Below are 23775 nucleotides of genomic sequence, written 5' to 3'. Positions count from 1 at the left end.
TGGCATTGTGGTTGTGTTTTTAAAGGGGCCCTTAACTTTTAGAGATACTTACTGAAGTTCTTATGTATAAAACAGCATGATGTCTGGGATCTGCTGCAAAATGATCTATTCAGGGGTAAAATGAAGCAAGCTGGCCATGTATTGTTGGTCATTGTTGAAACTGGGCGGTAGGTACATGAGGGTTCATGTCACTATTCTCTCCACTTTTGTGTATACATATGAAATTTCCCGTAATATTTTTTATGAATGACTGATCTAACCTGGGATAAATAAGGAGCCAGGTGAAAGGACCTATAAGTGTTCAGGTGCAGAGGTGGGAACATCAGGATACACTGTAAGAAACAGTGAGCCATGCAGATGAACACGGGCCATGTACTTGTAAAGGGTATGGTGACACATACATTTGGGCAGAAATGATGTCTGATCATGAATATAATAGTTTTAAAAGCAACTAACATTTTTTGACAATTCCTATGGGCCAAGCATATAGTTTCTCTAACACTGTTAGGTCAATACTTTAATTTTTTAAAGATGTTTTCATTGATTTTTAGAGAGAGAGAGAAACATTGATGTGAGAGTGAAACATTGGTCGGCTCTTCCCCTGCACGCCCCCTACTGGGGATCGAGCCTTTTAACTTACAAAAGTACAAGGAAATAAACTTTCAGGATGTGGAGCTAAAACAGCCACTACTAAACAAGTCCCTTCCACGCAGATGCATTTGAACTTCAGAGATGTTTGTAGCCACACACGTTTGTAGTCACTTTGGGTTGTTGTGTCAGGCCATTTTTAGAGAAGGCTCATTGCTAGCTTATCCCTTCCTGCAATAAAAGGTGTTTTGCACCTACAAAATTCTATTTTTATTTTAAATGCTCAGTTGGGAACTTTAAACTTTGTTTTTGTTCACTCACTTGTAACTGAAGCCAAGCAATAGCATATGATCCGAATTCTGCAATGCTTTTCTCCTAGTTTCAAAGACTTTCACTCCCAAGAGCGTGAACTCTGGCACTTTGCACAGCCCCGCTGTGTAAGTTCACTGGAGGGCTAGGTTTAAACGTTTCCATCAGAGTAGCATTTGGGCCTGAAGTCACACAGGCACAATCGGGGCATCCCCACCCATCTGTCTGCATTTTTTGCTGCCCTCACCAGTCATTCTGATTCCACAGTGACCCCAGAGGAAAGTAGCTAAAAACAGAAGTGGACAAGAGAAAGAGAAGCCCCTGGAATATAAAAATGCAGTGGACGTTCCTTTGTGGGATCCCTGTGTGTGAATCTCTTCTCAATGCAGAAGTGGTCCCAGCTACTTTACTGCACTAGTAGTGAGGGACATGCACTCCCAAGGAGAGGGGCTAGGAGACAGGTAGAGATAGAGGTGGAGGTACAGACAGAGACAGAAATAACGCATTAGGCAGGGTTCTCTAGAGAAATAGAACCAATTAACTAGAATAAATATAGATAATATAGATATAGATGATATAGATTATATCATCTAGATATAGATAGATATAGATATATAGATATACAGTAGATATAGACATAGATATAGAGTCACTTTTGCACATTTTTACAAGACAACCACCTAATGCAATATTTTGTGGGGAAAATACAATTTTTTTCTAAGCACAGGCATGTTTTATTAGCATAAGAAGAGATCTGAATTTGAAAGCAATTTATAAACTGCGATAAATTGCACATATATTAGTTATATTATTCTACCTTATTAGCCCCTTGATGTCATCAACAGAACCAATGTCCACTGATCCACAGCCCTGTGGCTAACAAATCAAGAACTATTGCTGATAACAGCTAAGAAAGCTCAGTTGGCAAAAGCCGTGCCAGGAAGTCCAAAGCAGGTCGCAGAAGGGAGATTTCAGCAAGGTAAGTGGGCGGGGGAGGGGGGGGGTGTTGTGGGCGGACACTCAGGCAAAGGGGCCCCGCCTTCCAAAGGAGCCCTGAGACTTAGCAAAGAAGGAAAAAAGAAAGCAGAGTCAGAACGGAAGTGATCTTTTAGATGAAAGTATTTGATTTTATTTTTTTTCTGGGTCATTTCTGGCAAGAGAATGGGCTGTTGTTAATAAAAAAGCAAGATGGCATCGGTATTTTACGTAGTGTTAATAGAAATATGGAAATGTAATCACTAAATGCTTAATTTAGGACTAGTTAACAAAACCAAACCCTCACCTCTCCTCATAGCTTTTATAAAAGTTTTCTCCCACAGAACAATCTCAACAAAAGCAGACGTGTGGTTACCAGGCAAGGAGAGGTCTCCTGCAGGAACCTGGGCCCAGAGCATCTGGCAGGAATGGCGAGAGCGGCTTCGGTGCTCAGAAACAGGCCTGAGTTGGCTACTGGAAATCTGATTGCTTTTGATCTACAGGGTTCTCATTTTGTTGACTATGTTTCCGATGCCGTGTGATGCTCGGTGGTGTTAGGGGAAGATCAAAGGTGGGAGAAATAAAGTTTTGTGGAAACAAAATGTTCGCCCAGGGACCCCACTGTTGAGTATTGCAATACTCGCGGGGAGCATGCTTCCGAAGAGCCAGTGAGTAATCTTCGTTCCCCCATCTGAGGCTGGGCCTGTGCTCTTCCCACATCCGAAACTCCCTTTAGGGACAAAGGAACATCCACTAAATGCCTCCTCCTCCCTGAGTCTGAAACACCTTGTACAGCAAATCCCAAAAGCTTGACTCTAGATGGTTCCTACAATTGGGATTAATTGGTTTAATAACTTCAATTGATGGTGGTTTTGGTGTGTGTTTTTTTAATATATTTTATTGATTTTAGAGAGGGAGAGAGGGATAGAAACATCAATGATGACAGAGAATCATTATTTGGCTGCCTCCCACCCACCACAGACACACACACACACACACACACACACACACACTAGGGACAGAGTCCATAACCCAGACATGTGCCCAGACAAGAAATCAAACCATGACCTTCTGGTTTATGGATCGATGCTCAATCACGGAGTCACACTAAGCCGGACACTAAGCAGAGATTTTAAAAAGCAAAACATTGCCTCCATCCTTCTGCAGGCAAGTCAGTTACACAAATGAAACTTAGTGTTCCTACAAAGCAACATCCGACAGGTTCAATTTCAGCACAGGCCTTGGAGGAGCCCAGGGTAACTGGCTGTACTCTAAATCCACGATACAATAGGACAGGAGGCAGGCTTCGCCTAATAAATATTGATACTGGCTCTCGGATTTCCATATGATGCCTGTTTTCAAAGGGAGAGTCTTTCATCTGAAGGATCAGATTGACAGGTCATGATGTGGAAGCTCTTTCATCAACCAAGTGGGTGGAGAAACACCTGCATAATGATCCCTTTTAGCTGCTGCTGTTTTTTGAGACCTTGATTCCACAACTCTCAATTCACTCACCTCCTTCTGAAGTTCCACTCCCCAGGTGATCAAGGAAGGTCTACCCACTTCTTCAAGGTCACTCCACAGACCAGGGGGAGATTTGAAGTCAGGCTGCCTCTGGGTGGTTGTGGCTGCGTTAGGGGTGTGGCAAGGGTGACCCTCTGTGGGGCCACTGGGGATCTGAGGCACAAGAAGAGTCTGGCCACTGGGGAGGGAAAAGCTCCTGAAGTACCTCAAATGCACGGACTATTCCCACTTACACAGTTTGCAAACCCAGGAGAAACCTGGGTGCAGCCCTGGGGAATCTGAGTGAAAGACAGAAGGGAATTTAGGGGGGGTGTCATCTCTTTCCCTAGAAAGTCCTGGCTCTGGAAGGGAAAGGAGGCTGGGAAGTGGCCAGCGAGATCAGATGTGCAGGTGCATTTACAGTGTCAGCAAGGCGGCTCCCGGCCTGAGGCAGCGCGCTTCCCGTGACAACTGAGGACACCTTTTTGGCAAAATACTCTGCGTGGAGCAAGAGAGAAAAGGGCCCACATGAAACGGTAAACACAGAACACAACAAAAGACAATCAGCATGAGCATATAAAAAAGGAAGAACATCTGGCTACTTTAGAGAACACATCAAGAATCCTAAACTCGCCCTAACCGGTTTGGCTCAGTGGATAGAGCGTCGGCCTGCAGTCTTAGGGGTCCCAGGTTCGATTCCGGCCAAGGGCATGTACCTTGGTTGCGGGCACATACCCAGTAGGGAGTGTACAGGAGGCAGCTGATCAATGTTTCTCTCTCATCGATGTTTTTAACTCTCTATCCCTCTCCCTTCTTCTCTGTAAAAAAATCAATAAAATATATTTTTTTAAAGAATCCTAAACTCTTACTATCATTCTTATTAAATCCTGAGTAAACCATTGGTGATATAAAACTCATGACTTATGTTCAGTATGGAAAGCATTGTCCCTTTCAATGAACACGAATCTACTTCAATGGGACCAAATGAGATGACGCTTGCAAAAAGCATGTTAGTTAAAACTCCGTTCATTCATTCATTCATTCATTCTATGAAACTTTACTGCTCAGCAACGCCAAGTCGGATCCCGTGCTGTAGGCAGTGCAGCCGTGTGAGTTCACATAACTACTTCCTGCTCTTAAAAGGCTTGTTCGCTAGTGAGCTCTCCATAGCACATGTCATATCAGAAAGAGACATAACTGAAGCCAAAGAGGAGGAAAAGATTGTTCTAATAAAGATCACGTGGAGCAAAGACGACGCTTTACAGAGCTGAAGTGAGAAAGCTTACCGTCAGCTAAGCGAGAGCTGAACGCAGCCCAGTGCAATGATTAAGAGAAGAGCTTTGTTACCTGGGAGACCTTCTGGAGAGATGATCTCATCTGTGTGTCTCATCTTCAGAATCTTTGCAAAATAGGCATAATAATGCCCATTTATAGAGTTGTTGCAAGAAACGAAAGAGAGTATGTATATACAGTATGTGGGATATGGTAAGTACCCAGCAAACAGTGATTGTTTTAAAAATAAAAGAAACTTTTACTTACTGCCGTATATTTCTGTATTATTTGCAGTTTTACAATAAATATGTATTATGATCATCAGAAAAACGGAAGGAAGGGGGCCTCCCAAAATACAAAGAAGTAAGCAAATTAATCCTCAATAAAGCTGATCAAACAGAAAATACAGAAGCCTATAGATGAAACGCTGATCCCCAAAATGAGGACAGAATTCTCCAAAGCCAACTTCTTCTTCTTCTTCCCAGGGGCCAGCCTGTGGGCGGAGGCACCCACCCACTCAGCACCATGACTTGAAGTGGACCCAGGTGTGCGGGGCCCTGCGCCCTGGCGTGGGCGTCTGCCACACCCAGAGCCTGCTGTGGGCAGATGCTGAGAGGGGAAACCCCAGGCCTGCCGCGGAAGGGCAGAGCACGGAAGGTCGCACTGCATGGAGACATTCTACACGGTGATTTCCCGGGTCAGGCATGTTCTCTTTCCTGACACCCATAGAACTGGACATGATGAGGAGCCTGTGCCACGCCAGGAGGACCAGAGCTGCAGAAAACAGCTGTTTGCCTCAGCCAGCACACAGCAGCCCGTGTGACTCATTCAGGCCGTTCGAGATTTTAAACAGTAATTCCCCAACTACCCTGTGTTCTGCAGTGGAAAGAGTGGGGCTTGGATGCAGACAGGCCTGATGTCAACTTCGCTTCCTATCACATATTCACCTGTGGTCCCCTGTGGTTTACTTAGCTACCTGCCTCTATGTGCTTGACTATAAAAAGAGGGGCAATACGACGTGCCTTACAAATGTGTTGGTGCAGACCTTATTCTTATTTTTTAACAAATGCAAATGATTAAATAAGTAGAAGCTCCCAGATAGTTCTTATACATGGACCACTTTAGTAGAAGTGATGAAATTTATTTTATTTTTTGAGGGTTGAGGGTATTACAAATGCCCCCCTTAGGCCCTCCACTGCCCCCCAATCCACTATGACTGGTGTCCTTGTAAGAAGAGGAAGAGAGACCAAAGACGCACGCACAGAGGAAAGGCCGTGTGAGAACATAGCGAGGGGCAGCCATGGCAAGTCAAAGGGAGGGCTCCCAGGGGGAACGGATCCTGCTGCCACCTGAATCTTGAACATCCAGCCTCCAGAACTCTGAGAACACACAGCTCTGCTGTTCGAGCCACCCACTCTTTGGTATTTCGTTAGGGCAGCCCCAGTAAACGAACACAAGGAGTGACATGATCCGACTTCCATTTTTCCTCCAACCAGTCCTTTCTTCCCAGTCTTGCCCCTTCGACTTAGGGATATCTTACTACGTATAATCCTGCCAGCGTCTCCATCTCTTTCACCCAAGGATCCTGGGTTCCGTGGACTGGTCCACACATGGGCTGATTCTCTGTTGTCTTATGATCTGGCCTTTTCAATCTTGCACAGAACCCCTCCATGTCCCGGCACTGGGAGGCGTCTTCTCCGGTTTCCATGCTCTCGTATTTTTGCCCTATTTTACGTTCAAATGGCCACTTCACCGAGAATGTGCAAACATGGTATTATATACACGTACTTCCTTCTTCAGCTCCCTTGGAGGCCTGGCGAGCAGTCTTCTTGAATGAATATTAGCTACAGTAACAAGTTTGTTAAAGATTTCTTAACATAGTGAGGTTTTGCATCTAATAGGCTTTCTAGTTTATGGAAATCTTCTAACCTACCTGGTAATGAAGCAGCAGACAAACAACATCTGGGCAGATATTTATCTTGTTAAGTTAAACATGCACCTGGCCCCTTAATTATGAACTGTAATTGACAACTTCATCATCACAGAGCACTTTTCTGTCCATGCCACAGTGGTGCAAGTAATTAGGTAATAATTAATGATTCTTTAAGTGCATTCTTTCCTACGAGTTCCATTTTCACTGTGTGTCTATTTAAAGAGCAACAACTCTGTTTTACCCATGTAGACAAATGTTAGAATGAATGAAGACCGCCTGGCTTACTGTGGGGATCTCGAAGGATCATCTATAATCATATCTGACCTTTCTCCTACTCCATAGAGTGCTCGCTTTATTGTCATTCAGCCTTACCAAATAACCATAAAATTTTAGAGCTCATTATAGACACCAAACAAATATACATTCACAAAGATACTTATCATCATGTCACACATAATAAGGAAACGTGTAAATATATCAATAACCAGCCTTGGGAAAAGGATGCATAAATTATGGTACACGCACGAAACAAAATATTATAAAAAATGTTTAAATAATCCTGAAGATTATAAAAATGTGAAAAGTTATCAAATTAAGAAAAAGAAGATAAAATTCTCTGATTATAATTATATAAAATATGTATGTTACTAGACTCATAATGGAAGGGAAAAGTTTAGGAATGCCCAGAAATGAAAATTATTTCACTAGGATCCAGTAAAATGCATGTTTTCTTATTTTAATTTTTGTTATTGTTGTTAATCCTCACCCAAGGATACTTTTCCCATTGCTTATATTTTCTAGAGAGAGTGGAAGGGTGGGGGAGGAGAGAGACAGACAGACAGACAGACAGAGAGAAACATCAGATGTAAGAGAGACACATTGATTGGTTGCCTCCTGCACGTGCCCTGACTGAAGCCGGGGATCAAACCCTGCAACCCAGGTACGTGCCCTTAACCTTGAGTCAAACCCACACCCTTCGGTGCATGGGCCAACACTCTATCACTAAGCAACATTGGCCAGAGCCTACTTACATTCTTGAATAGGTAACACATCCAAAAGATACAGAAAGATACGCATTGAAAAGTTTATGTTCACCTTTGGCCTGTCCCCCTCCCCGCCGCTCCCCGTGACCTTGTTCCATTTCCTAGGAGAATGACTTTTCTAGAAAGTATAAGTTTTTGCTAGTTTTTGTATGTTGTTCTAAAGACAGTTTATGAATTTATAAAAATATATGTACATATATTTTTTTCATAAAATGGTGGCAGTAATAGCACACACATTGTTCCACACCTCGCTATTCTCAGTCAATATCTCTTGGAATAATTCCATGTCATTACACAGAAAGCTACCTAATTATTTTTAATGGTTATGATGTTTTATTATATGAATTTATCATAATTTATTTAACCATCCTGTATTCATGTACATTTAGGTTCATTACAGCCTTTTGCTATTTGAAATAATGTTCCAGGCAATAGCCAAGGTGATACATTTAAAATGAAAATGAGATCAGACTTCTGATTTAAAGATGGCATTATAAAGCTAAAATTTTCCCCTTTATTTCCCTGGAAATCTTTGTAAATTAAAAAAAAATAAATAATTGGAAATATAAGCACAGAAACCACAAACATTTTCTTTGTAGCAAAAAAGAAAAAAAAAGAAAAAGAAAAATCCCACATATGTCTATCCAGTTCATAGAAAAGAAACAAAGGTTAAATGAACTTATATACTAAACCCTGGTTTATAAAAATAAAAAAATAAAAAAAATTTAAAAAAAGCCTTACCTCCCTTTACACAGAGCCTTTAATACTCTTCTACAGAAACCACTGGTTCAAAGCTCGTTGTATGTCCTTTAAAGATTTGTAATCACAGATTTATGATTCTGATCATCAGAGAGCAGCTGGTTTCAGACCAACTCTCCCACTAAAATCAACTAGAAGTGCTTGAGAATGTGTCTTTTAAATATGTACGTGAAGATACTGGAGAACTACAAAGGCAGTGAGGACTTGAGGAAGCAAAGTCCTGGGGAAAGGACATTTACAAAAAGGTGAGCTTGACGTTAACTTCCTACTGCTTTCCTGGTTAAGGCCTCTGATGATTCACAAGTGGTGGCCAAGAGACGGGCTGCGCAAGGGTCTCCTACATTCTTAGAAGACTTGGGGGCAATAATTAGAGGAAGTGTCCTAGCAAACACCCCAGGATTTCCACTGAGAGCCCTACAGGAACGACACTGTGGTAACAGGAATGAACCAGAAATAGACCATCCCTTACAAAGACTGGAGCCCAGCTTTAAGTTAATTCAATATGTGATTGAACTAAAATGATTGTATGGAAATGACTATATCCTACCCTAACTGCTTACCAGAGGCAAAAAGAAACCATCTGTAGGCATAGGTAACACCCTCCAGAGCATTTCTAAAGATATACTTAATATGGGGATTTCGTCAAAAATGGTTACATCAGGAAATAAAACCAGATGGCTTAAATCATGGGGGGAAAACAAAGGACAGAAATAGAGCCACAGGTAATTCAATAATGGTTTTATCAGACATGGTCTTTAAAATAAGTGACTATTGCTGTTCAAGAAATTAGATGACAAGATGGTAGATTGAATTAGAAAATTTTACAATAAAATAAAAAATAAAATGTAAAACAGAAATTGAAAACAGATGTGCCTGGACCTACATCACCACTTCTGTCATCAGAAGGCTGAAGAATTGAAAGACTAGTAGAAGCTCCACAATCTGAATATTGCCAACCTATAATAATTGGGTTAATGTAACAAAAAAACCCAGGTGTGTCTAACAGCAATATGTGTCTATATAGTATGTAATTAGGGATTATAAATACATATGGATGTAGGTAGAGATAGAGAGAGAAAATATTAAAAATGAAGCATGAAAAAAGAAGGAAGGGTGGAGTAAGATACATAGCCAAAAATTTAATATGTATAAGACATACCCAAAATTTTAATATGTATAATTGTATTCTAGGAGAGAATGTAACACATAAATGGGACTGAAGCCATTTTTGAAGTGATACTAGATAGAAATGCTTTAAACTGATGAAAGATATCAAGCCACAGGTTTAAGAAACACTATAAACTCCAAGCAGGAAAATATAAAGAAAAAAACACACCTAGATTTATCACAGTAACACTTCTGAAAAATAAATATAAACAAGAAAAGTGCATTGAAAATAACTAGTGGGGAAAAGGAAACATTTCCTTCAATAAAGCAAGATAAGAAATAATGCTTACTTGTCAATGAAAATTACAGAACCCAGACAATAATGGAATAACATCATCAAAGTACTGAATAAAAATAACTGGTAAACTTAAATTTTTCCCAGAAAAAAAATCCTTCAAAAAAAAAAAAGATATTTCAGATCATAAAAAGCTGAGGGAATTCATCAGCAGCAGATATACAATAAATGGAATACTAAAGTACCTAAGGAAAATGATCACAGATTAATGAAGGGAAGATTCAGAGAAGAATAAAAATCAACATAAGGGTCAGTATGAGAGTGAGTCAAAATAAATGTAATTGTATAAAACTAATAATTGTTCATAGGGATTAATCGGTATACAAAATCAAAATATATAGTAAGCATTCCAGAGTCTTTGCATTAACAGAAATGGTAAAAACACTAATTTATGTTCCGTTTTAACAAGTCAACATTTGAAGATGACATGATTGCCTGTAGAAAGTTTAAAAATTTACAGATAATTTATAATGGTTAATAAGTACATTAAACAAAATTGTTTCGTGCACAAATTAATTGTATTCCTTTAGACAAGCAACAACAACAAAATCACAACGATCATAGGATACCAATATTTTTTTCTGGACAGGAAGGCCAGTGACTGAAATTGTGCCTATTCACTCGCACACATCACTGCTCCACAGAGAATACTCACTCCCATTTGCCTGGCTAACTTCAGCTCATCCTGAAAACTTCAGGTTCAACGTCACTGCTGCATCCCCAGCGTCCACACCTCCACTCTATTCAAAACACCAGGTGCTGGGACAAAGGGCGTGCTGCTCAGCGCAGTGCACACGGAGAGGAAGGAGGGATGAGAGGAAGGAGGGATGCTAGAGGCAGGTGAGCTGGAGCAGGTGAGCTAGGAGGGTGCGCGTGTAGGAAAACAGGATGGTTTTTAGGTGCCGGAACTGCCTGTTTAAAAGAGTGTAGGAAATGAGGAGGGAACTACCCAACCAAGAGCGGACTGGGCTGGGAGAGGATGGAGAGAAGGAGTGAGTTGTCTTTAAAAGGGCAGTTTGAGGTGCCTGTGGAACAGCCCGTGGCGATGCTCAGAGAGGTGAGGGCGGCGCAAGAGAGAATAGGGAACAGCTGCCGTCCCTCTTTCTTGCCCAGAGTTCACTCTGTGCCTGTAGAGTTTCAAAGTTCCTGCACATCCCACAAATCCCCCCGACACACGTTTCCTCGACTTTCAGAATTGCATAAAAGCTGCTGTGAAAGCAACCTAACTCTTAAAGCGGGTGGAGATAGAGTGAGGGCGTGGAGGGGAAGGTGGGAGAACGAGAAGGCCCTACCTTCACTCACCCAGGCAAGCACTTTCCTCTGAACGCCTGGTGCCACCTAGTGGCTGCCTCTTGTAACTGGTGGAATTGCTGCCTGCTGTGGAGACCAAAGCAGGCCAGGCCGCCACAGGGGCGGGATGCGGGAGTTTAAGGAAGCAAGGGAGGAGGGAGGTAATGATTGGAAAGCCAGACGTGAGCCGCTCTTCCGGGACCCAGGATGCGTGCATTCAGCTTGAAATGGGGCACCTGGCTGCCCATTGGCGGTGCTCGGTCGGCAGCGCCCCCGCCCCGGGGAGGCTGGCTTCTCCGAACCTCGGGAACCTCGGACCCCTGGCCCTCTCCTTTGCCTGATGAGAAGATCCTCGGTCCTTACTGCCATCCCTGGCTGAGGTTTTCGTCCTGATTATTAGCAGTCTTATTACCAGTGCCTGGATAGCGTGTTTCTTATTTGGAAATCCAACAAGCTTTTAATTAGAGAAGCAACAGGAAGAGATATTCAGCTGTATTAATGCCTCTGAAAACCCAGCACAGCTACAAGGAAGATAATCTCCTGGATAACAGCACGTTGGAAATTACGGGACCGGCTTCCAGCAGATCACTAAGTGGAAATTCCCAGAGAGGGCCAACTGCCATCGGTTAATGCTTGCAGCAAAGGGCAGCTCTTCATAATGGTCTGTTTTCTTATCCTCGTGGGAGGCAAATAACCAGAGTTGGGATCCCAATGAACAATTATTAGTTTTATACAATTACATTTGTTTTGACTCACTTTCATACTGACCTCACTTTAGATGGTGATTCTGGTCCAATTTTAAGGGCCCCAGATCCAACAATAATGAATCTCATACAAGTGTGTCTTAGAAATAAGCCTTTCACCCCAGCTGGTTTGGCTCATTGGATAGAGCATCAACTTGGGGACTGAAGGGTCCCGGGTTCAATTCCGGTCAGGGGCACATGCCTGGGTTGCAGGCTTGATCCCCACTGGGGGGCGTGCAGGGGGCGGCCAGTCAGTGATTCTCTGTCATCGTTGATGTTTCTATCTCTCCCTCTCCCTTCCTCTCTGAAATCAATAAAGATATTTTTTTTTTTAAAAAAAAAAAGCCTTTCACCATCAACTCCCAGAAGGGTCCTAAGATTTTTTCTTTCCAAGGAATGTCACCAGATGACCTTAGGTCAGGCTATAGAATAGCCCCTGAAGTTGATTGTTTATAAAAATGGGCACACTTCTTTCTTTCCCCGTGTGTGCTCCTTGAGTCGGGGCTGGCTCGTTTTGTCCAGTAAAACACAGTGGGTAACAGTCATAACAAGGCTGTCCTATTTGCTGCTGTGTTTCCAGGGCCTGGGAGCGTGCCCGGTCACAGGAGGTACTTGTCAACAACTCGTGTGCGGAATGAATGAATTCCTCTCATGTGCCCACATCTAACCCTGACCTCAAAGTACCTTTCCCCTCACCTGAAACTAGACATCATCTTTCCCGGGCCTCTTACATGGCACAGGTTCCCATCCGGATTCCTGGAAGCAGAGCCTGAAAAGGAGACTCTGAGCAAGCCCCTTATGGGGGTGGTGGGGGGGGTGCCTTGGGGAGACACCGCAGGGGAGTGAGGGAAGCAGGGAGAGGAGAGGAGGGAGTGGCGAAGGTCTTCACAGCAGAATCTCCTTCTCCCACCCTCAGGGAGCTCTGGCCTGTGCATTGCCCCACAGGGGTTGACCCAGCCAGAGGCAAGGGGCTGGCCTGTCGGACCCCTGCATCACTCAGCCCCTGGCCACAGGCCAGGCTGGGTGGGACGTGTGGAGGGAAGGTAGTGTCCCTCAGGCACCCCTCAGTGACTGTCGGGACAAGGGGGCAGGTGTAGCCATGAGCAGCCACCCCTGCAGCGGCTGGAGTGGGGAAGCAGCCCCGGCGGAGACAACAGCGTCCACTGGGACACAACCCCATTTGCTGTCTGTTAGCGATTTATTTTCTTCCCTACAAACAACACACTCCTTGAGATCAACAGCCTTATTGCGTTCACCTTCGTGTCTCCCAAAGCAGGGGCGGGAGGACATGGCGCACCTGTCCTTGGAACTCTGAGGGATGGATGAACGGCCCCCTGAGTGCACTCGTGTTCGCAATGGAGTGTGAAAGTCCTTACACACACGTCCACCGCTTGAGTGACACCAAGCATGTTTCTTACATGTATGTGACCTTCAGAAACCATTTTTGATCTGCGTGGGGGAAAGGGGAGATGTGTACAAGTTCAGTGACGGAAAGGAACCTCACAGGTCCCCCCCGTGGCCCACGGTTTCAAGGAGTTGGTCATAAATTCCTAACTGGACACTCACACCTGGTGGGCACTCACACCGCAGGCCTATAACTTCTTTAGTGAAAGGATTTCTTGTGCTTTTTTGGGGGGGGGGGGGCGGTTAGTTTCTTTATTTGAGAGAGAGAGAGAGAGAGAGAGAGGAGAGAGAAACATCGATTGGTTGCCTACCGTATGCGCCCCAACCAACCGGGGCTCCAATCTGCAACCTAAGTCTGTGCCTTGAGTGGAAATCAAACCAGAAGCCTGTTTTGTTTTGTTTTGTTTTGTTTTGTTTTGTTTTGTTTGTTTAGCATAAGATGACCCTCTAACTGAGCCACCGGCCAGGAGAGTAACATTCTAAGCCAGCCTTGTCCACTGTTCTTGGGCATCCAGGTTAACACGCACCTTTGAAATACCATAAATAACCCTCTTTCCAGACCCCTCTAGGTGTGACTACCCTCATAGAAGCACATAATCTTGTTAATTACCCTGTAATCCAATCCCCACCCTGCTTCTCCCACCTTCCTGTCCTCTGCCTCATCCCCCCTTCATTCCAAATGTGTGAAAGAAACTGCGAAACTGTCATTTTCTGGAGCATTTGAGGTCTTGTTCCCGGGCATGTGGTCGGTTTGCCTCAAGTAAAATCTTATAAAATTGTCTACAGGTTTGGACACTCTTACTTGCAATCGGGGGGGGGGGGGGGGGGGGGGGGGGCGGGTCATGTACAGGAAATGCAAAGGGTTAAGTCCACAAAAGGGTGAAATCCTGTCTAGGCCGCATTCTTTCCACAAACAATGTAAGATATGTTTCCCCCCTGGTGTTAATTATAGGAAATCCTGTAACTTGCTCTCGCCCCTCCTTATCTCATTGATGAGTCCTTGTGTGGAAACAAAGAGCTCCTGTGGTTTCCAGAGCTGAGCGCTAGGCTGCCCTGGCTGGTGAGCCAGTGACCAGCAGAGGGCAGTGCAGACCCTCGCACTGATTTCCCGCCCAATGAAGTCAGGACCTGGAGCGTGCCTACACGTTTGGACTGGGGAGAGAATCTGCTCTCAGCTCCTGAGGCTGTTTACATTTGCTGCTGCCTCAGCAGCTGGAGGTTCGGATTAAATGACCGGTTGTGTCACGACCTGTCTTACGTATTTCTTTTTGTGATGCAAATGAATGAGGAGGCTGGACCCCTGGCCAGGCCAGTTGCAGAGCCCAGAAGACCTACCTTCTGCACTTGGGGCTTGCAGGTGGCCTGGTCTGTGGCCTGGCTGTCACCTGGAGGCTCAGGGTGGCCTAGGTCTCACGCAGGCTCCTCAGAACTCAGTGTGTGGCCCCCTCAGGTGTGGGGCTCCAGCCAGTCTGGGTCCACGGCTGGCTCTGACATTTTGATGGCTGGAGTGAGTCATATCAAACACAGTTTCCTTAAACTCCCCTGAAGATATAACTCATTCCATCTTCAACCTCATCCCTTCTGTATACCCCTTTCACTCCAGTGGAAGGACTTCTTTCCAGAAAAAAAGAAAAAGAAAAAAGAAATATCTTATCCTTAACTGATGGTTTTAGTCCCAGGCATCTGAAGCAGAGAACGTAATAGATGTGCCATTAACCTTTCTTGTATGAATGCCCAAAACTCAGGGTGGCCTCAGTACAGAATTTTATAAGAAAACATCAGAGGCATTTAGCCAGCTTTGGGCCCATGGCAAGCTTTTCAGAAGAAAGTGAAGTCTTTGCTAACCCTACTGCCCCTGCTTCTAATGTTGCTTCTTTACTCTTTTCTTATCCTTTTTATTCATTAATATTCGGGCTCAAGAGCAAAGGAAAGTAAACTTTCCTTACCCGCCCCCACCCCCCAGGTATATCAGATGCCTCCAGCAGTCAAGATACAATATGTTGCAAAAGACAGAACCCAACGCCATCTCACATGTCGGGGAGTGCTGAATGGACCGTGAGCGCTTTGGGGACCCAGCTGAGGGGAAATTAAGCTAGAGATACATTCAGTTGGGGTTACAAATCAGTACTGTACTGATGCTTCGTTATACTGTTAGATTATTACCATCCATCCGGGAATGCTCCTGTATGTACTCAGCATGGCATACAAAGGCAGAGAGACACGGAAATGTCCTGCGATGTCAGAGCAGTGCTAGAGAGACAAAGTTTGCCATGTATGGAGCCAGGCAAAAAGTATCGGGGTAATTAATACAAATATGATGTTATTTGTCTGGGTTTTAGAATACTTATAGTGGTTGTCAACTTTTCTCATTCTTAAAAAACCCTCATTAGTATACCAATTTTGAATGTAAATGTTTGCATTTTTTATTAAAGAGGACGCCCCCAAAATCATGAGTTTTGTTAATTACCCTGTAATCAGAAACCAATAGAACCTAGATCTGCCTTTGTTCCCATCAGACCAGACGCAGCGACCACACAGAGCCCACGCTCTAGTAGGCAGGGTGTCTTGGAACTGTCTGTGGTGCTGGAACCCAAGTTCACTGGCCTCTCTCCATGGTGCCTACTGAGTAAGCTTGTCTACGCCAATAAATTGTGCCCAGAGACGAAGAGTCGGGACTTTTAACTGAGGTCATGATGGCTCATGCATAGAAATGGATGCTTGGCCCATTTAATATACAAAAAGAGAAGACAGTTGAAGAGAAAACCACAGATGACTCCCAAGAGTCAGGGAAACCCACAAGACAGGGGCACCAAGAGTATCAGCTAGAGAAAAACATTGACCACCAAGCCATGCCTGAGTCGAGGCCAAGGGTAGAGAGGAGGGACCTGGTTAGGAGGGGGACGTAGCAAGAACAGGCTACACTGGGGTGGGGGCTGTCTGCAGGAAAGAGAGAAGAATGACTGGGGGGAGGGGGCTGAGAGGAAGCCCTGGGGCAGAACACAGACCCTTCCCATTGAGCTTGTGGAGGACACACTGACTAAGCTGAGACTTCACCCCCACATCCCCATGGGAGAGCCTCTCTGAGTCAGAATAGATGTAAGTGATGGTTTTATACAGGCTTCCGGCGTCCGTGAGGATGTGTGGCTGACTGTCAGAATCTTGTCTCTGCTTTGAGGGGGGCACTCAGTTTCTTGGGAAGTTGCGGGTGTTTGGACAATGAGAGAAGGCCAGGGTCCAGGCCCCATGAATCCTTCATCCAGCTTCACGGGGTGAGACTGGGCCCCCGAAGGATGCACATGCCACCGCCGGAGTCGCGATGTAGCAGGCAATGGAGTCTTAGGAGTCAATTTCCATGAGAAACACAAGAAAAGCAGGGACCATACCAGGGGCAGGGCTGACACATGTCTTTTTACTGGAACACACTGGGGGGGGGGGGGGCTGAGGGGTGACTGTGGGTGACAGGAGGCTCTCATCCCCTTTTGCACCGCAATCTATCATCAACCCTCACCTCTTCCAAATGAGCTAAGGCAAAGCGTGTGTCAGCTCAGCCAGCAGACCTTCTGACGTAATCGCCCTTTGTTGTGTGTTGAGCTGCTCCCCCCGCCCCGTCCCCCCCCCCCCCCCCCCGCCCCCGCCGCCGCCCAAAGACACGTTGAAATCCTAACTCCCTGTCAAGGTGATCTTATTTGGAAATAGGGTCTTTGCAGATCTCATTAATATGATGTCATACTGGACTAGGGTGGGTCCCACATCCCTATAAGAGGAGCAGAAGACAGGGAGGCAGAGAGACACAGAGGGAGAAGGCCGGGCGGTGACTAAGGAAAGACTGGAGGGATGCGTCCACAAGCCAAGGAATGCCAGGTGCGCAGCAACACTAGCAGCCAAGAGAAAGGCACAGGGCAGAGTGTCCCTTGGGCCTTCCGAGGGCACTGCCCTGCCAACACTTTGCTTCTGCACTTCCCAGAACTGAGAGAATTGATTTCCGTTGTTAAGCCGCCCGGTCCATGGTGATTTGTTATGGCCCCAGGAAGTGGCACACCCTTCCTTGGACATGGTCATTATTTCATATGCGGTACCTCTACATGGAATGCTCTTCCCCAAGGTGTTTGCAGGGATCCCCCCAGAATGGGCCAATGAGGCAGGAGCAGAACACCCAGATGCTTAAATGCCTGCATCTTGGATAGGCCTTCCTGCCTGCCCTGTCTCAGCCTACCCACCCACTCCCAGTATTTACTATTTATCAATGGCTTTACGGTCTTCCTGACACTTTTCTCTACCTGAAGTCACCTCATTTCTTTCCTTTATGTAGAAGGTAAGCTCCTGACAGTGGGGCCCTGATCCCTGAGGCTCACCAGTGACACAGCAGCTCCCAGCACACAGTAGGTGCTCAAGAAATACTTGATAAGTGAAGAGTTAGATGCGCAGCAAGCAGGTGTTGACTAAATAAATGAAAGCCACATGCCTTCTTGCCACCATCCTCCTTCTAATAAAGTTGACATCCCTAAGCCTCTCCTTTATAGAAATTTAGGAAACAACTTTTTCAGAGCCCAAGAAAAATTATCTCTACATTAGCCTCTTACAAAACGGCATCCTGAAAGTTAGGAGAGCTCTTGGTGCCTGAATTTCACACGTGCAATCATCACCTTTGCCTCCAGAACAGGGCAGGGAAGCCGGCTTTATTCTCAGACCAGAAGGACGCTGCAGTGGGCGTCCACCAGGGGGCAGTCTAACCAAGCTGAAGGCTCAGACGCATCGAAATTGAGTTCCCTGGAAGGCAACCGACAGAAATTAAAAGACCAAAAAAATAAGGTGAACGACATCATTACTCCGATAATCACCCAAGTGAAAGCATGATTAATTTGTAGAAGCCACGAGGGAGCAGAAGGCACCCAGGAAACGCAGTCAGGAGAGAGCAGGGATGGAGGCAGCCAGCGGGGTTGCGAGCGTGCCTCACACTTCCCCCGCAGTGGTTCCTGTGGGTGGGCATCGCCGCTCCCTCAGTTATGACTGAGGACCCCAGACGGATTCTATGATCCAGGATGGAGACTGCAGCCCTGGTTTGTTCCCAGTGGCGTAGGGACCACCACCTACACCCCTAAAGATCTGGGGGTTTGAGGCTATGGCACAAACTACTGTTTGCCGGCCAGAACCCATTCTCTCCTTCCAATGTTATCGGGGTGCAGTGACGTGTGGCCATGTGATCTCCTGTTGGCCAATGAGACGTGAGCCAATGTGAGGCTTCTTTAAAGATAAATGACTGGGCCAGAAAGAGCTCATCGGCCTCCCTCACTCTCCCCTGGGCCTGTGTCTGAAACAGAACCCACCAGCCTCCCAGCCTCCCAGCCTCCCAGCCCCACGAGGTGCATTTGGCCAATGGCCTTTCTGGTTGCAGGGCCACTGGCTAACTCCCCATTGACGCGCCATCTTCACAGTGGCCCGCCCATCCCCGGAGGGCCTGGCACTGCCCTTGCCCGGCCTGCAACGGACAGTCATTATTCAGGGCTTTGTAAGACAATCGCCAAGCCTGAGCCACCAGGAAAAATGAGAAGACATTTATTGAGTCTACAGCAGTTTGACATCCTCAACGTCCCGGACGAGGTGTGAGCACAGCATTAATAGTGGCAGCAGGAGCGGGGTCGGTGTGGCTGGTCTTTACCGAGCGAGATGGAGACCAGGCTGACCCGGATCCCACAAGGGGTCCTGGAGCCACGTCTGGGATACCAGGGTGGTCCCACGCTGGTCCTCACAGGGGCAAAGCGACGGAAGACGGACACAGCACAAGACACACGTGGCCAAGCACACGCACCCCAGGACTGGAGTTCAGGGAAGGAGAGGAAATGGGCAGGCGGCCCACTCGAGGGACGTCCCAGATCTCTGGAGGATTCCCGTGGGTGGCAGGGGACGCTGACAGCACCCACGTCCTAACCCAAGGACAACCTGACTCACAATGGAGATACCCCTGGCAGGGTGTCCATCGGGGCCTGGCCTCGCCTCTCCCTGGTGCTGGTAGGTTTCTACAGGCGGGACAAAGGTTACCCCAGGAGGGCTCGGGGCAGTTGACAAAGAGCACAGGGAGCCTTTCAGGGGTCTTCCCCTGATAACCATTCCCACAGGTGTGTGGTCACCAAAGCCCTTCTCACAGGGGTCTCACTGCCGCCCCTTCCCTGGCCCGTGGACAGACGCACAGCGTGTCCTCCCACTTCCCGAGTCGGGAAGCAGCGGCCCAGAGAGGTTCAGCCAGGAGGGGCAGCCCAGGGTGGCACACAGGTCCCCCACAGCACGGTGACCTCGCCACCCCTCCTGCACTCCGGAGTCCTAACAGCTTCTGTGGCCAGAGCCCTGCCCTGCGCCAGGCGGAACGTGTTCTGAACAGATGCTTCCCTGAGGGTCTCATGGGGGGCCCCGTGCAGGGCCCTGTCCTCAGGCATATTGGCACGGGATCCCAGCGGGTGCAGGGCCAGGCTAGGCCCACCTGCATTTTGTCATCAGCCCAAGGGGGAGGTTGGACCTCCTGGCTCTAGTACTTTGTGAGTCACCGTGAAGATGCACAGAGGAGTCAGGGCCAAACAGCAGGCCAGCGGCAAAGCTGGGAGAAACCAGGTCCCTGTGCCCTGGTCACGAGGCTCAGGTAGAAATCTATGGTGACAAACCACTCACTGCTTTCACTTTGGAGTGGCCTTGAGGGGGTCGAGGGGACTCACAGAATGACAGGAAGCCTCTCCCAGCTTTCCTTCCGGAAGGGACAGGGTCAGGAGGAGGTGAGAGCACCCTGGGTGGGGGGTGGCCTGGAATGTCAGGCCTCGGGGGAGCTCCAGCTCCTGGCCCTGTCCCCCCAGAGTAGCCAGTTCAGGGAGGGGAGGGGTCCAAGAAGGATAGGCCCCTGGGTGGGTCAGAGAGCTGCCCACTAGACAGAGGATGTGGCCTGGCCTCAGGCATAGGGACAGTCACAAAGCTCTCAGTCCTGGGGGCCACCAGAGCCTCTGAACCCCCAAATCTCACACTCTGACCCCTCACAGGCTCCCTGTCTGAGTCCCGCTGCCCCAGGGCTGGGCCTTTCCGACACTGCCTCACCCCCAGGAGGACTCAGTCTCCCCTGGGGAGCTCTGTCCTACAGGTTGCATGGAGCAAGAATCGCCCCCTTCTTGGCGATGACCTTGTAGAAACACGGAGTCGGGAACTCGGCTCCTCCCCAGCCTCCCCACATCCTCCCCCTCCTCACTCAATGCGGCTTCTCATCCTTCCCGCACCAGGCAGACACTGAGATCCTTGCCAGGGCCCATTCCCAGCAGATGACTGGTGTTTAGACGGAGAATCCAGAGGTGCATTGAACGGGACAAACCATCTAGTCTTACTGTCCATTTTACAGATTTGGAAACAAAGAACCAGAGGGCGAGGCTGTCCCCGGACCTCATGCTCTCGCCCCCCATGCCTGTGACCCTGAAGGCCAGCTGCCTAGCCTCCTGGAACATCCCAAATGCGGCAGGGACCTCGGCTGACACGACGGGCAATCGTTGGTTCAGAGAGAAAAACAAAGGGACAAACCAGCAGGAACCTGGGGCCCACGAGGACCCAGGCTCAGGGCTCAGGCGGCAGCACGGGGAATTCGGGGCTGGTTTTGTTTTTGCTGATCTGTGGTCTCCATAGAAAGTCACAGCCTCTCTCTCACAGTGAAGCAGGCCTGCTGATGGGGCAGGGTGAGGAACAAGGGCCATGCTCAGGGGACCCCCGCCCCCCCCCCCCCCCGCCACGATCTGGAGGTGACCGCTGTCCCGACCAAGGTCAGGGCTGGGTCTGCACACCATGCCCAAGGCACTGGTCCAGTTGTCCCTGGCCCGACCCTTCCCTCCAGCCCACCAGCTTCCACTGTGGTGTCCACGTGGAAGAGGCAGCTGTTCCATTCCTAAGAATAAGCAGCACCGCCCACACACCTACTCAAACGTACACATCCAGACCTTGGGTGACACCCTCTACCCGCTTTCCACCTGGACTGGAGGATTACGGAAGCACAGAGCCTGGAGACGCATTAGTCCCCTCATCTCCCAAATGGGGAAACTGAGGCCCAGACAGGGAGCGCTCTGTCCACAGGCCCAGTGGTCTGAGCCTGACAGGGGCAGGCCCCCTGTCTCTGAATCCCAGCCTGTGGCCCCTTCCAAGCCGCTCAGGCCCCTCAGAGTGCAAGGTGGCCCGTGGACACCCCTTTGGGTAACACACTTGCCTCCCAGAGCAGAGAAGGGGGGTCACGAGGTCAGAGGCCAGACGGAAGGACCGCGGCACACCCCACGGCCAGCCCGCGTCGCCAATGTGCCCAGGAAGTGGAGGCAGCTCCTTCGCCCTCTGATTTTGCCAAAGACCCAGGGCCTCCCGTTCTCCAACCCACACAGCTCAGCCTTACCCGGTCGCTCCGACGGCCTCTCCAGTAACAAGCAGCTCACAAGCCAGGCCCCTTCCTCCTTCTCAAACCAGACAAAGCCACCCCCACCGTCCACCCCATCTCCGCCAGCATCCCAGGCCACGACCACGAAGCCAGTCCACAGACACTCAGCTGGGACATCAGAGCTGACACAGCACGCCAGGCCCACACGCGGTGTCCCCACACTCGAGGCATGCATGGCGCTCCAACGCTATCCTCCACCCCACCCCACCCCAACCTGGGTCTGGCCCATTTCCTCCTCACACTGTGGGGGGCCAGGACTGGGCTGGGGTACCCAACTCCTTCTATCTGCAGCTTCTCCTAAGAGGCATGGAGGGTGTGGCTTCCCCTTCAGCATCGAGGACACCCCAGCATCTTTCCTGTGACTCAAGGGCAAGAGCACACGGGGTCTTTGCCCCGGTCTCAGGGAGACTTCCTAGCTGAGGCGCAGCCCCAGGAGCTAGTGGCTGGGGATCCTCAGGGTGGCGGAGGGGGGGGGGGGGGCGGTAAGAGTGGGAGGGGAGTTTCTGGGCCTGGAATCGGGCCCACGGAGGGCTAAGGTGCTTCATCCTAGTCATGGCTTTGACTGAGGGGAAGGGAGCTGGGAAGGACTTGGGGGTTCTATGTGGTGGATGTGGCTGGGGAGCAGTTATTCCCAGGCATCCATCTCTCCTTCCACAGCTGATGCCTGGGGCAGGGGGGAGGGGGCGGGCGGGGGCAGAAGAGAGGCTACCGGGCGATTCCCTGCCCACATGCGTCCGGGTGAATCACGGAGATGGTGAAGGCTTCCATGGGTCCTTCCCCGTCCATCTCCTTCCCATCAGATGCGCATTTCCAGCTCTTGGCCGTCTTCCACGGGCCAAATGAAAAGCACCAGAACATTCCCCGACCTTTAGCCCCGCACCCAGACTGCAGTCTCAGAAAGGAAGCGCCCTGGAGCGGTCCCACCGCACGAAACCCAGGAGCTGGGCACCCGGACACCGAGAGGTTGGGCGAGCAGGAGGGCCTCATGTCTGGCCTGCGCTGAAGGCCGCTCCGGCATCCACGTGGGACCCTGAATGGCCTCGGCGACGGGCAGGCCTGAGAAGAGCCCCTGGCTGGCGAGGAGTCCCCTCGAGAGTCAGATACTCTGAGAGGCTGTCTGGCAGGCCCCACCGAACCCCCAAAGCAAGGATGTCGGCCTCAGGACCAGGTCAGGCACTCACTGAGGCTGGGGGGGACGGGGGCGGTGGAGCTGGGACCTGCTGGGGGTGGGCAGGGACACTGGACGAAGGGACCGGGATGGTACAACTTTCCCACATCTGATGAGTATTTACACGTGTTGGGTCAGGGCCCAGGGATCCGTGGTGGGTTGGGCCAGCGCCAAATTGGAAGGGGGGCGAAATACCCTCTGCACCTGCATCCTCCTCCCCCCTCGGGGAGCCCGGCTTCTGGCCCAGGGCCTGCCCGAAGGAAGAAAAGAGGCAACATGCGTGGCCGGCGCCCACGGCAGCCCAGCCTGGCGTGAGGAGAGGAGGGCGGAGGGGGCTCAGGTGGCCAGGTTGTCAGCCGGGAGGCCGGACATGCGGATCTGGGAGCTGCTCTTGCTCAGGATGGAGAGCTGGGTGCCCCCGTTCACCCCGCTGCTAGCCAGGGACGGGTGCCGGTGCTTGAAGTCCACGGCGAAGTAGCGGTTCACCTTCCAGCTCCGCCACTTACGCTTGATCTCCGCCTGCACCTGCAGGGAGCAACAGGGCCGTCACCTCCCAGCAACATCCTCTCCGACCTCCCTTGTCCGGTGCCTCCTGCCCTGGGGCCGCCCCGACTGGCACAGCCACCTCCAGCCGCGCCCCGCCCACCCCCAAGCGGCAGCTGGCAGCCTGGCCCCCAGTGGGAAAGGAAGGCCTGTGAGGATCGGACCGAGCCCCGAGCCCACGTCGCTGCTGAGCCAGGCCCGCGAGTGGCTTCCTGCGGTCCATGGCTTCTCGTGTCCACGGCCAGTGACCAGCCACTAGGGGCCTTCAGGAAGCTTTCCAGCGCTGGCCCTGGGTGGACGGATCGGGGCAAGGCGCCCTCTTGCTGACCATCAACATGGGCTGCACGTT

General features: G+C 49.1%; 1 protein-coding gene across 6 annotated transcripts in view; it reads right to left on the bottom strand.

Moving 5' to 3' along the window:
- Positions 1 to 18811: 18811 nt before the first annotated feature.
- The window catches only part of ADCYAP1R1 (ADCYAP receptor type I), a 44802-nt gene continuing 39838 nt past the window's right edge, over positions 18812 to 23775 (bottom strand). For all 6 annotated transcript variants that reach the window (XM_070424526.1, XM_070424525.1, XM_070424527.1 and 3 more), the window contains one exon: positions 18812 to 23408. In XM_070424526.1, coding sequence (XP_070280627.1) covers positions 23220 to 23408 — 189 coding nt within the window. In that variant the 3' untranslated portion in view covers positions 18812 to 23219. The remainder of the gene's footprint in view (positions 23409 to 23775) is intronic.

This window comes from Myotis yumanensis, unplaced genomic scaffold (genome assembly GCF_028538775.1).
Source record: "Myotis yumanensis isolate MYYU_CA2020_CCGP unplaced genomic scaffold, mMyoYum1.0.hap1 SCAF_9, whole genome shotgun sequence".
Classification (NCBI taxonomy): domain Eukaryota; kingdom Metazoa; phylum Chordata; class Mammalia; order Chiroptera; family Vespertilionidae; genus Myotis; species Myotis yumanensis.
The sequence above is the reverse complement of the archived record's forward strand: the minus strand, read 5'-3'. Positions and strand labels throughout refer to the sequence as shown.